The following is a 14,237-nucleotide window of genomic DNA, read 5'->3' as shown; positions in this document are numbered from 1 at the left end:
GCACTATGCTACACTAGGGCTAGAGGAGTGCACACCACAGACAGAATCTCTTTCTTCATGGCGCTGACAACGGGATAACCATCTCAGAAGCCATAATCCTCTAGGAACCCAGAGACATTTATCAATCACCTAGCACACGCTAGCACCTTAACCTCTTTTATTTTACCTTCCCCCAAATCTGTGAGGAAGGCAGTCATCGCCACCTTCATCTTATTGGAGGAGAGGGAATCAGGCTCATGGGGACTATGAGTCTTGTGCAAAGTGGTTCAAATGGGAAGTGACCAAGCTGGGATCCAAACCCAGCTGTCTGCAAGCCTGTGCCTTTGTCCCCACCTTATGAAGCCCAGACCGACCCTTAGTGAACTATGACTGTGGACCAACCCCATCCTTTCTCTGAGCCTCGGTTTCCATGGACATAAAAGGGAGAGAACGCTAACTAGCTCCCTTCCAAAACTACAGGAGAATCCAACAAGATATGAGGCTGTGCACTTAGTAAACCGAGGGGCTGTTCCCCCAGAAAGGGAGCTCACCCTGCAGGCTGTAGACATAGAAGGTATCAGAGTCCACTTCCTTGTCCCCAATGGTGGTTTTGCAGATGTAAGTCTTGTCCTCAAATGTACCAATGAAACCTCGCTGGTGGTCGTAGGGTATGTGTAGGGGGATATCCACTTTCTTCTCATGCAATGTCACCTCCAGCTGGGGGTCTGTCACTCGGCACGGAATTGTCGTCTCAGTGACATCCGTGACAAAAATGAAAAGGTCCTCGGAGTCCATAGGGAGGAAGCCCATGGTGGGATCTGTCAGGAGGAGAGCCAAGGAATGAAAGTCCTGGCTAGTTTCCCCCCCCCCCCAACTTTGTCATGAGCTAGAGTCATCTGGGAAGAAGGAACCTCAACTGAGAGAATGCCTCCATCAGTTTGTCTGTGGGGCATTTTCTTGATTAATGACTGATGTTGGAAGGCCCAGCCCACTGTGGGTGGTACCTCTCCTGGGCAAGTAATATAAGAAAGGTAATATAATACCTTTGGGTAATATAAGAAAGCAGGCTGAGGAAGCAGTGAGGAGCAGGGTAGTTAGCAGTGTTCCTCCATGGTCTCTGCTTCAGTCCCTGCCTCCAGGTTCCTGGCCTGACTTCTCTTTCGGATGGACTACAAGCTATATGATGAAATAAGCCTTTCCCTTCCTGAATTGCTTTTGGTCATGGTGTTTAATCGCAGCCAGGACAGTGAGTTTCTAGTTGTCTGGTGAACTGCTGTTTGACTTTGAGCAGTCTCTTCTTTCTCTGGCCCTCAATCCCCTCAATACAGAATAGGGATGCTGCTATAGTTCTGATGTTGGTCCCCTCCAATCCGCACTGAAATATGATTGTCATTGTAACAGTCCTTACAGGTAGGATTTCTAAATGATAATTGTCATCTGGGTAATGAAGACCTATCATCATCATCATCATCATCATCATCATCATCATTATTCCCAGCCTCTTGTGAAGCTCATGCAAGATGTCAGAGAGCTGATTTGAGACCTGCTGAAGCTACAGAGTGAATTCAAGGCCAGCCATGGCAACCTAGGGAGATTACTTCTCAAAACAAAAAAGTTAACTAGCAATAGTAAGAACTGGAGAAATGGCTCAGGGGTTGAGAGCAATCTCAGCTCTTCCAGAGAATTTGAATTTATTTCTTAGGTAGTTCACAATTGCCTGTAACTCTAGCTCCAGGGGATACAACACCCTCTTCTGGCCTTGGTCTGGGGATGTAATTCAGTGGTAAAGTCCTTGCTTAGTATGCACAAGACCTTGGGTTCAGTCCCCAGCACCAAAAAGAAAAAAGGTGTGATGGGGGTGATTAGCCATGAGGGCTTCATGGATTGATGCCGTTACAGAAGCGTAAGTTCAGACCCCTCTTGCTCTTCTTGTGCTCTCTTGCCTTTATGCTTTTTCCATGGTATAAAGTTGCAAGAAGGCTTTCACTGGGCCGGGGGTGTGGCTCAATGGGCAGATTGCTTGCCTAGCATGCATTAAGGGGTGCACTAGTGCATGCATGTGATCCCAGCACTCAAGTGGTAGAGCAAGGAGAATCAGAGGTTCAAGGTCATCTTTGGCCATTTAACAAATAGACATTGCTTTAAAAATAAAGGAAAAGACATTGAGTGTGAAGGCACACACCTTCAATCTCAGCTCTCAGGAGGCAGAGCGAGATGGATTTCTATTTTTGAGGCCAACCTGGATCACAGAAGGAGTTGGTTCCATGCCAGCCAGGGCTACATGGGCGACTCACCCCTAGGGTGGGTGTGGGGAGGAGAAGAAGGAGGAAAAAAGAAAGTGTTTTTGCCAGATGCTGGCCCCTGCCTCCAGAACTGTCTTCTGTTATAGTAGCACAATGGTATTTAGGAAGATGTTCTCAGAGGCCGTTTCCTGCTCTTTGTTTGATGTTGATAGTACTGGTGTTGGAGGGAGGGGGTAAAAAGTCATAAACTAAAGAGTAGTTGCACCTGGATCTCAGAGAAGAGGGCAGTGGGATATGGGGGCCCGAAAGGAACAGGTTGGGACCAGCTGAGAATGCGGAACTCTTGAGAGGCAAGAGTGAGAGACAGACAGGAGGGGGCAGACAATGAGTGGACCAATCGTGCTCCTGGATTGACCCGGGCTGGATGCTGCTTTTTGCCTGTGTCACATGGCTGCCTCTCACTGTGTCCTCGAGACACTCTCCAAGCTTCCTTTTGTATTATGCGCCGTGGGGATGAGGGTGCGGGAGTAGGCACCCAGGTAAGGTCCTTACCTGGCACAAAGATATAGATGCGCTTCCGTTCACCGAGCTCTGGCCCCAGGGAGTTGTTGTAGGCACAAAAGTATTCTCCGGTGTCGCCGCCGGTGACATTAGTCAGTGTCAGCACACTGGAGAAGGTGCCGTCCTGATTCACGGCTGTCTCTTGCCAGGACACCTGGGACATCTGTTCCCATATCACCGGTGCTGAACCCGAGCAGGTCAGAACAAAGGTGCTGGAGACGTTGAGGATGAACTCTGGCCCAGGGGGCGTGATGACTAGGCTTTGGCAGGTTGGTGGTCCCAGGAGCAACAGCAGAGACAGCAACAACTGGCCTTTGTGGCAGGAAGGGTCACATGTCAGGGAAAAGAGACCTTAGCCACTCCCCCAGAGTTGTCCTGGAGGCCTGTCGGCACACCTTTCCATTCAACACAGGCCACTCGACCACTGTCAGGCCCTCAAGGGTTCCTGTCCTGGGTCTCTGCCTCTTTTGACTCTGGCCTCTGAGCCGTTCAGCTATGCTATGTGTAGGCGGTAAGCAGGAGAACGGGGCAGGAAATCCTGTGGAAGCAATCCCTAGGCCTCCAGTTCCTGCATTGCCATTCAGGTCACTCCCTAGACCTCTCTGTAGCTCCTCAGTGAGCCGCTGAGGCCCCTGGGGCTTGAAGGATGGGGCAGGGTGAGGGGGTTAAGATACATGTTAGATGATTGGTGACATCCCCTGGCGGAGGACCGGGAGAAGCAGCCGCCTTCACCACAATACATCAGTGTTCACAGGGAGGGTTTTAAAGGCCACACCCTCGTGTTCCCTGGTAATGAAAATTACGACAGGTGAAGCCAGTCAGCGGGGCCATCAAACTACGGTCAGTAGGGCAGGCCACTGGCTCATCCCTGGTTGCCTGGGCATTTGCCCAGATCTTGGAGAGCTTATGGCAGGTATCCAACTGGACCGAAACAGGATGGGGCACTGTCTCAGAGGCACTATGGGTGCAGAAGGATAAGTGGGGAGCTTGGGCCGGTGGTTCTGGATGAGGAGTGATCTACTGAGGGGATCTAACAGACCACCTCCAAATACTGGGAAACTGAGGCTCGAGCGTACTACAAAGCTTCCAGATTCTCAAGTCTTAGTGCTACCGAGCATCACCACCGCCAGCTCCCTAGGGCATTCCTGGGACCCTCATTCTTGCGCCCCCCCAGCCTCCTTACCTTTGAGGACTGAAGCTGGCATCACACCAGGAAACCCCATGGTGCCCTGTAAAATTAAACAGAGATCAGGGCCCAGGATGAGCAAAGGCAGTGCCAGGCCCACCTTAGACCTGGTTCCTGCAGAGTCAGCCCTGCTTGGGTTTCCAACATCATGTCTCAAGCCTGCAGAGACATCCAGGGCCCCAAGCCCTTTCCCTTTTGTTTCCAACCCTCACATAGCCTTGGTTGTGTCCTGTGCCTATGAGCCTTAGCTTCCCCATGTATTACCCTGGAGGTGGGGAAATTGGGCTAGCTAGGCGACTGCCAGCTCTGACAGCCTGTCCTCCGGGTGACAGTTCCAATACCAGGCACTTATCTGCCAGGACAAATATTTGGGGAAGTGTGATGAAAGGCCTGGGGGGATAGGAGTGGGGGCGAGCCAGAGCCTGGAGAACTCCCGCAGCTCCCTCCGCAAGCACAACAGGAAATGGGAATGGGACGATTGTGGGAAGGGAAGTGGGGAGGGGGTGAGGGTCAGGACTGAGGAATGTGGGAGTGGGCTGAACCCCCCCCCCCCCACACACACACACAGCACAGCGCTGCCCAGGAGGCCAGGAAGAGAGAGGAACCAGGTTCTCAGCCCCATCTAATTTATTAGGTTTTGAGGTCCTTGGAGACCACTGAAGCCAAACTTTCAATGTCCATATGGGGAAACTGAGGCTCTGAGGAGCAAAGACATTTCCCCAAGGTTCCTAGCAGGGCCTGTCTAAGAGTTCGATGGTGGGAGCCGAGGAAGACAGAGAGGAGATCTGAGAACCAGGGTGCTGGAGCAGGGACACAGACGGGCAAATCTTTGATTGGTCCTTCCTTCACTAGCAATCAATCATCAGAGTCATGGATAGAAAAACCCAGGAGGCAATCACATGACAGGCAACAAGGAGCATCCTGAGATTGTGGGGCTGCGCATCGTGGCCCACTTTGTCTCCGCTCCGCCATGTTGCCCTTTCTAGGTTCCTCCCCAGGGCTGAGGAGTCAGGTCTCATGAACTCCACTGCCATCTGCTGTGACAAGGCTGTGCCTGTGGACAGAGCCGCTAGCCAGCAAGGGGCTGATGAGTGTGCCACCAATGAGGGCTATGATCATACACGGTGCGTGAGACACAGGCAGACTCACTCTGTAGACCGCTTCTCCTCCTTTACCCTATCTCCAGTCAGCCTGCCTGCGGGCCCCCTCAGGCTCCGGGTCACCCCTCTCAGAATTATTACTGGTCAAAACCTTCCTGATGCCCCCTCTACAGTCATTCTCGCATCCCTCCAGGGCTGACCCCTGCAGTTGGACACCAGGCCTCCTTCGGCAGCACAGACAGCATCGGGTACCCAGGCAGAGCCAACAGGCCCTACAGAAGCCCATCTTCCCCTTGGTGGGTGCCCCTCTGGCTCCCCACTTCCTGCCAGAGATGCGGGCCAAAGAAAATCATTAGCAGCCCAGGCTGGGGGAGGGTTCACCCTAGCCTTCTTCCCCTCCTCTCCCAGCCTCCCTGGCTGGCCACACTGTTTATTATTCTAAAGGAGGAATTTGGCCTGCTGGCCAGGAGATGGGAGGTCACGGCAAGGAGGCTGGCCTGGCTCTGGCAGGCTGTGTTCACCATGTAGGTTAGAAACTCATGGCATGCAGACCCCAGCCCTGCTACTTGATAGCACTCTGTTGTCTCTTCTCAGGCCCTCTCCTGCAGGGAAGAAGGCTGGGGGAGCTGAAGGAAAGACTCTACGCTGGGAAGCAGTCTTCTCAAGTGGGAAGTAGAGACCCTGAGAAGCCCAGAATCATGACCAGGTCACATAGATACAAGGTGGGTTCCAGCTGTGCGGAGGACAGGCTAGGCAAATGAGCTTCCGGAGGAAGAAAGCAAGTCAATGCCAGCATTGGGCTGGCTCGATTGTCTCTTGAAACATGCACCTCTCACCAGATCCTTGAACCCACTGTGACAATGACTGGATCTCCTGCCTGCTCTGGGACTCTTTTGCATATTCACCCACAGAGAGGTTGTGATGGTCATCTGTTTGTTTTGGTTTTTTGAGACAGAGTCTCTCTGTATAGCCCTGGTTGTCCTGGAACTCGCTCTGTAGACCAGGCTGGCCTTGAACTCATAGGTCCACCTGCCTCTGTCTCTACCTTTTTGACTACTCAAAGAGAAGGTTCCGACTACCATTAATCTCAATGGGGCGACCTAAAGAAGTAATGATTGGTCAAGAATGCAGACAACATGCTTGAGGCCACAGTACCTGGGAGTCCAGGACCCACATCCCACTGACCTAGGGTGTAGATTCAGACACATTGTCTAAATAGCCTCAGTTTCCTCCTCTGTACAACTGGGAGTTGGATGGTTTTTCAGGTGACTTCTCATCAGTTGAACCTGGGGTATCTCCGGGGTGGCATGGACAGCAAACTACACGTCGAGGACTCATCAGAACAGAGCCCAGGCACCCAGCGTAATCTCCTGGCCATCTCAATGTCTCTGGACTATCTTAGTTTTCCATTTGGTGCTTTATGGAACATTTTGTGCTTCTGGAAGCCGCTGTGTTCTGAGCAACCCCAAGAAGGACCAGCAGCTAGCTGACTTGCCCTGATGGCATGCCTCCGACAACTTCCTTTCTTCAAGAGAGGGAGTTGTGCTTCAGAAAAGAGTTACCTAGGTCACCATGGGCACCACACCAAGAGGCAGGCACCTCTTACCTGCTGTGCTATCCCGCCCAGTGAATCCCCTATAGTGGAGAAAATTCCTAAATCCCACTCCTTGCAGTCAGAAAACCCTCACTATCGCCCCTGTTCAGGCAAGGTCTAGAGAGAGGGTCAGCTCAGCTTCTCACACTTCTCACAACAGAGCTAAGGCACTCCTTAGGGAATCAGAGCGAGGCCCAGGGGAGCAATCATGTTTGGGAGTCATCCTCAGAGCCTCAGCCTTCCCGCTCACAGGCACATACAATTCCCCACTCCTTTCCCACCAACTTAATCTAAATAAATCCAGCCCATCTTGGCCACATCCGCCAGCATCAGCTTTCCTCCCTCGGGGTCCCGAGGCTCCCACGACACAAGTAGTCTGGGAAGGAGGGGGGACGCTGCACTGCTGCCAGAGGGGGGCCTGCACACGGTGAACACATGCGCACAGCCCAGAGGCTGCCTACGCTCTCTCTCTCACACGCTCTTCTCAAGCGTACACATGTGTAGCTATTCGGATGTGTGCCCAACCCTCAGGCAGGCACGAACCATGTGCATGCCCACACAGGACACACGTGCACACAGCTCCCCCAGTGCTCAGCACATGTGCCCACTGCACAGACAGATGCCTGGGTGCTTTGCCACATGTCCATCAGAGACGGACTGCCTGTGACAGTCACTCGTATACCCCCCCATGGGACATATACAGAACACGTGTGCACAGGACCACAGTCACCTGTGTCTGTGCACAGCGCTGCATAAGGAGCTAAATGGCTCACTTGTTGTGGTACTTGGCATGCACTGTTTCACTTCATCCTCGGACATCTCGGGGGGCATAATTATGCCCATTTTATAGTTAAGAAGACCAAGGCGGAGACTGTTTTGGCAAATTGCCAAGAAATGCAGACCAGACAAGAGGAAAGTAGAGACCAAAATAAAGCAGCGTGTCTCTCCACTGCCTGACACCCCCCTGCAAGCTGGGCAGAGGGCAGTGGGTGGGGCCTGACAAAACAGATGGCTTTGAGATTAATGCAGCTGAGAGTCCATGGGACTTGGTGACTGCATGTCAGAGGGGCCCAAGGGGCAAATTTCAGAGATGAACTATGGAGGGCAGGAGGACAGATGACAGGAAGATAAAGCCGCGTTCTAAGAATGAGACTATGCACAGGCTTAAGATGCTGCTGAGCTGGTTTCAAATGTGGAAGGTTCTGTTGGCACGGACTGAAGGCAGAGAGCAGGCCAGGCAGAAATGTAACCTCATGGGAGGGGGAAAAAGCCAGCTGTGGCTCAAAGGGGCACTTGGTGCACTTGGTGTCACCAGCTTCAGTTCCATCAAGTTCTGAATAAACAAGATACCCAAGCAGGAGGCCCGGTCCTGGGGTCGCAAGGTCGGAATCTTGGAATGTCAGTGCCCTGAAGCCAGGAAACATCTAACTGATCCCTTCCTGAGACTCACTGTACAGGTGGGGAAACAAAGGCGTGGGGCAGGGAAATGAGAAGTCCCACTGAGTCTCAGCAGGATGGGTTCTGTGCCCACCTGCCTGGAGTCCAGCTCCCAGCACCTGCTCACCGTCTGGAGTCTGGCTCCGCAGGGCTCCGCCCCTCCACAGAATGGTCACTTTCTTTAACCTGTCCCAGACACGGGGAGACCCGTGACAGACTCAGAGGTGTGACCCGCTCAATTGCTGGCAAAAGGGCAACACAAACTTGTTTCGTGGTCTTGTCTGTCTTACAAATCAGGGGCCCTTCACAGCCCCTGGATGGGAGGAACCAAACCTGGTTATTATTTTCTCTCTACAAGAAAGAGGAAGAACTTTCCAGGCTGGTGGTGTGACTCACAGGACCCTTGCCCTGTGGACTTGGAATGCTGGGTTAAGGGTGGGGGTGGAGTGAATGTCCCCAACCCCAACCGGGATGCCGTGACTCAGCTCAGAAGAGGCAGCCAGCTCTAGGCTGGGAGTGTGTGGGGGCAAGAGGAATCTGCAGCCAGGGACAGAATCTTTGGCGAGCGGCTGGACAGTGAGCAAGTGACAACAGCCTACTCTGGACCTGACAGACTTTGGCACTTCTAGCCTTCCCGTGCCACGTCAGCTGATGTAGACGTAGCCTTACAGTACCAGTCAGGAAGCCCAATCCTGGGAGCCGGAGATGGGTCCGGAGGGTGAGGATACCATTACAAGTGGGAAGAGAAACCTGGGGAGGAAGAGAGCCCATCCCCTCCATCCTATGGCACATTTTATTGGAGAAGGTCTTAGCATGCTACCACCACTCTACTGTGGCCCTCCCCAGGAGCCTCAGAGGACCACTAAGGACTAAGGATGGTGGACCAGCCCCCCAGACAGTTTCTGGCTGTTTCTGTGTTCTTGCCCACTTGTGACTCCTCAGTTTCCCTTTCCCCCTCATCTGTCCTCTCTCTCTCTCTCTCTCTCTCTCTCTCTCTCTCTCTCTCTCTCTCTCTCTCTCTCTCTCTCTCTCCTATGTAGTATCCATCTGACCCTGTCATTTCCCGGACCTGCCTGAGGCTCTGTGGCACTCAGGTAAAGGTGGCTTCTGAGCCATGGCTGTAGGAACGTAGGAACCATCTCTCGCACTCAGGCCATTGCTCCTCACGGCTGAGGGAGGAAGGTCACCTTCCACTCAGTGGACAGTGTCCCCAGGGTCCCACACTCATCCTGTCTCCCTCTCCCCCAGGAGGCCTCCCTAGGGACACGATGGAAAAGAAACAGCCTATTTTCTGGAAGTCCAAAATAAAATGAAACATCTGTCTGGAAGGGAGCCAGGCAGATAAAGAACGAACCGATCCCCCCTGCAACAGCAACCCCCACCCCCACAGTGTGTTCTGGGGGTTGGGTGGCAATGGAACAGCCTGTGGGAAAGTGTTCAGTGTGTGCTAGGGGGCCCAGGGAGGGAGCGGCCTGGGAAGGAGGTCTGAGAGAAGGATGGGAGGCCCAGTCATGCCCCTGCCCACAACCCAGCCGCCTGCAGAGCAAGCCCTTCCTGCCCCCTGCCTCAGGCACCTTGCTGGCCTCAGGCTCAACCCCCACTGCTTCATTCCAGGCCAGATAGCCTGGCTCTGCAGATGCCCTGGGAGCCCAGGATCTCACTCCAGCCCTCCCTCGTTAGTTAGTTCAGAAGAAACAGGGACGTAGAGGTCCTTGGAGAGTTCCAGGATGGCAGCAGCTCTACCTTAGGCCATTCCCCACTGGGCCCACCACCCTTGGCACAGTCACGGGGGTCCTGTTTAAGGCCTTGCCTGCCACCAGGACCAGGCTACTCCTGAGAATGATCTTGTCAGGTTCTCAGCCCAGTCCACTAGGTCCTGCTCCGTGCCTGTCTCACAGATGAAGAAACTGAGGTATAGAAAGGGTTCACATTATTTGCTCAGCTGTGGTTAGCATGCAAACCCTTGGCAGACTGACCCTGCCCCTGCCAGCACACAGGCCGAATCCCACCCGCCCACTCCCTCACCCACCTTTCTTGCAGGACTAACAGCTACAGGCCTCCAGAAAGGACAGTGGGAGCCCAGGCAGCACCAGGCACATGCTAGGCTCGAGTCAGTAGCCTGCTTATTCCCATTTCTGGACTTCTCCACACTGTCCTTTGAGCTAGGCCAAACCGAAGTCAACAGTCATTGGGGCTACAATCTTAGGGCCAGTAGGGGCCACAACCCTGTTCCCCACCTCCTCTGCAATTGCATACAGCCTGTGACAGGAATCTTATCACTCCCCCTGGGGCCCTTTATACCCAGCAGTCCAGGATTCTCAGAGGCCAGGCTAGCACCGTGGTCTTAAACTAAGCGCAGCCCTTTTCACTATGTCCCCTTCCTCTGGGTTGGTCCTGCTTCTGTCCACCAGTTTCCTGTAACCACTGAAGAACACTTTTCTTCTCACTCACTGTTTCAATCTGAAATCCAAGAAAAGTCCCAACTAATTTGGAGCCAGACATTCTGCTCGGTGAAGTGATCCAGAAATTCTGTTATATCCACACAACAGTAACTGGGAAATGTGCTCCTTATACCCATTTCACAGATGAGAACACTGAATCTCAAGGAGGTTAGGTGACTTGTCCAAGGTCAAGTGGCCAATAATCAGAGGAGCTAGAACAGTATGCAAACCCAGGCTAGTTTGGGTCCAAAGCCTGTTTTCTTAACCACTGAGCCAGACAGTTGATCTCCGAACTAAGAGCAACTCTGTCCACAGGAAACTGGTCCTACCTGAAGCTCCCAGGGACAGGAGGATCCTTCAAGGTCAGGGCCCTGCCCCTCTCCTCACTGAGGGCAGTGTGCAGGGAACTGGTACCCTCATGTTCATCCAACAACTTTCAAGACAAAGTAGAGACAGAAATCAAAGCCCTTTGGAGACGTCACAGTAGAACTGAAGAGAAGGGTCCTCGCCCCAGTGTGGTGACTGGCACAGGCCTTTAATCCCAGCACTCGGAAGGCAGAGGAAGAAGAATCTCTATGACATTGCAAGTTCTAGGCTGGCCAAGACTGTGTAGTAAGACTGTCTAAAACCCAGAGGGACATCCTTGCAGAGAAAACCCATTTGGTCTCGTCACTAAGGCCTCTGAGAGATAAGCTAGGCAGTCTGGTTCAGTGTGCTGCCAGCTCTGCACAGGGCCTGCGGATCTGCCTCTACCGGCCTAGGCCCCTAGCATAGCCACAGAACACCAGAGCCTGGGAATCCAGAGTTCCAGCCTTCACCTCCCCAGGCTGCCCTCCCTTCCCTCCCACTCTCTAGAGCCTCATCTCAGGCTGGTGCCATGGCAACTGAGAGCACCAGGCCCTGGCAGCTGAAGGAGCCCCTGAGAGGGGTCCCAGGCTGGGGCTGGGAGGGTGCAACAGGCACAAACAAGCAAACCTTCTGTTTCCCTGGCCGCTGCCATCGGGACCAGCCATAGGCTGGGGGGCCTTGGGGAGAATGCGTTCTCAGAGCCAAGTGGGCAGGGGGCAGGCCTCGAATTCTACTCCACCAGCACACGGCCTTCCCCCACCAGTCCATAAACCTGCAGACCAGGCAGGAACCACTGGTTACGGAGAAAGCCTGCCACAGGTCTGTGCCAACTATAGAACATTGAGATTCCTCTCAGAGCCCTCCTGGGCAGTAAATTGGGAGGGAAAACGTCCACGTTTCATCACCCCGGCATTTTCTCAGCATCTCTCCCCTATCCCTTTCTGTAGGCTCTGCCCTCTGGCTCTCCCTTGGACTGTCTCGTGTCTTGTCCTCTAGGCTAGAATCCAGGCCTGTGCGCTGAGTCACGGGGCCTGTGGATGAAGTTCACACAAGCAAATGCTTGGAGGAGGTCCTGGTACCCCATAGGAAGTCAGAGACCACCCTCTCCCTCCTCCACCCACGGGAGCGGAGTCACTTGGCCAGTCTGGAATGCATAGCTGACACCTGGTAGACTAGATTGGTCAGGGAGAGGATGCAGGTGAGACACCAGATGGCACAGGAGGCTCCGGGGAGCTCTCCCGTGTGTTACGTTGAGGCTCTGTTAGGGATTTGTTCAGCTATTATTCCTAAATAAGCTAAATCTGATGATGTCTCTCCAGTCCACGGCTGTCAACTAAGTCTTCTCTGTCCCTCGAATTTGACTCCCCACAGTTCAGGGACCATACCTAATGATGATGTGGGACCTCTCCAAATTCCCAGAATGGGACTCAGCCTATAGTAGGTACTCCATTGATGCTTACGCAGTATGAGATAGAATGGCTATGTGGGGTGAACTCCTCCATCCCACAGGGCTTGTCCTCAGCTGTCCCCTAGTGACACTGCTCTCTAGGCTGGGGACTGGGTTGGACAGACAAGGGTGACTCTTTCCTCTTGGCAGAGGTGATAGGACAGGCGGCTGGTGAGAACAGAACAGACTTACGGTGTCCCAAAGCCAGCGAGCTGTCCCTGATGCTACCCAGGACAGGGGAACGGCATGGGAGCTCAGGCAGGTTGGGAGAGCTTCTCCATCTCCAAGCCATTTAATCCACGCCCACATCCCTGTCCTCGCATCTGACAGCTGTGCAACCACTCTGCGTTTAGCTTTTCTGAGCGTGTTTTCTGAGGAGCGGTATGACAGCCTTCTGCTATTGCTGTGACTGCTCAAGATAATGTCTGTGGCATGCTGTCCCAATCAGTACATGGTAGCGACTATGATTCCGTGGGCTCTAGGGCAGATGATGTCAGGGCAGGCTACTCCATCGCGCTCTTGTATGAGCCACACTGAGGAAGCAGAAAGGCATCTGGGGGAAAGGGCAGCAATGAATCTGTTAGATTGGAGCTGGGTTCGTCAGCAAAGTGATAGGTGACAAGCAGGAAAAGAGGACAAGCCTTTGGGAAAGGCTCAGAGTACTGAGTGACAATTGGGGTTTGCCCTGGGTTTATCAATATACCGACTTCCAAGGGTTCAACAGAGATGGTGAATGGCTAGCCACTGATAAAGTCATAATGGTAAGCGCGGGTGGGGGTGGGGCCTGTAGGAGAGACATGAGCAGGTATATGGGGTGGGTTGTGAGCTGGCATAAGGACGGTGGAGCCAGAGACTCCAGTTTCCAGAATGAGGCCATGCTAAACCCAGACAAAAGTCCCCAGCAGGAGCAGCTATATAGTTTGTGGGGCAGGTGTAAAGTGAGGGGCGGGGTAATTTTTAAAAGTTATCTGTAGCTTCAAAATGCTGCTTTGAGGGCATTACACTAAGTGTGGGCCCTTCTCAGCACAGGGTCCTCATGAGGGTCAGTGCTGATGAAGTCACCTTTATGTCCTGGAATAAAGGGAAGGCCATCTGTCGTTCCATCTATCTATCCATCCATCCATCTTGACGGTCATTAATTTCCTATTCACCACAGCACTATAATTCAGTAGAGGGACCCAGGCTGGGCATTGATAAAGGCACAGGTAACAAATCTTTATGTAATCATAATACAGGTAATATTAGAATGGCCTATATCGTCGAGCCTGGATGTTTACCTTCAAGCCCAGTGCTAAGGTTTAAGAGGAGTCAGGGCATCTGTGACAAGTTCAGAAAGCTGGTTCTTGTCCCTCTGGAGTGGCCTGGGTATCCCTGCTATCTCTGTACCTTTTATGCTCAGGAGAAGAAGAGCTGGTACCACAGTTCTCAGAGACCCACTTTCCAGGAAATGAAAGTAACAAGGTCATCAACAAAATGTGGCAAACAGCCATAATAAGCCTGGCAGAAGGGCCGGGGTATAGGTCAGTTGGTGGAGCGCTTGCCTAGCATGGAGAAACTCTGGGTTCAAACCCCAGCATCACATAAATTGGGCGTGGTGGTGCACGCCTGAACCTCCACCACACAGGACGTGGAGGCAGGAAGGTCAGACATTCATGGTTAACTTCAAGTACATATCAAGCTCAAGGCAAGCGTGGGCTACAGAAGACATTGTCTAGAGGAGGAGGAAGAAACTGCAGCCATTGGGGTTGGAGAGATGGCTCAGAGGTTAAGAGCATTGCCTGCTCTTCCAAAGGTCCTGAGTTCAATTCCCTGCAACCACATGGTGGCTCACAACCATCTGTAATGGGGTCTGGTGCCTTCTTCTGGCCTTCAGGGATACACACAGACAGAATATTGTATAC

General features: G+C 52.9%; 1 protein-coding gene across 2 annotated transcripts in view; it reads right to left on the bottom strand.

The window, feature by feature from the left end:
• Positions 1 to 14,237, bottom strand: part of Pdgfrb (platelet derived growth factor receptor beta) — a 38,649-nt gene that overhangs the window by 19,386 nt on the left and 5,026 nt on the right. For both annotated transcript variants that reach the window (XM_038331614.2, XM_038331615.2), the window contains exons 2-4: positions 3,967 to 4,012; positions 2,775 to 3,095; positions 531 to 797 (exon numbers count right to left, since the gene is read on the bottom strand). In XM_038331614.2, coding sequence (XP_038187542.1) covers positions 531 to 797; positions 2,775 to 3,095; positions 3,967 to 4,006 — 628 coding nt within the window. In that variant the 5' untranslated portion in view covers positions 4,007 to 4,012. The remainder of the gene's footprint in view (positions 1 to 530; positions 798 to 2,774; positions 3,096 to 3,966; positions 4,013 to 14,237) is intronic.

This window comes from Arvicola amphibius, chromosome 5 (genome assembly GCF_903992535.2).
Source record: "Arvicola amphibius chromosome 5, mArvAmp1.2, whole genome shotgun sequence".
Lineage (NCBI taxonomy): Eukaryota > Metazoa > Chordata > Mammalia > Rodentia > Cricetidae > Arvicola > Arvicola amphibius.
This window is presented reverse-complemented; position numbering and strand designations above follow the sequence as displayed.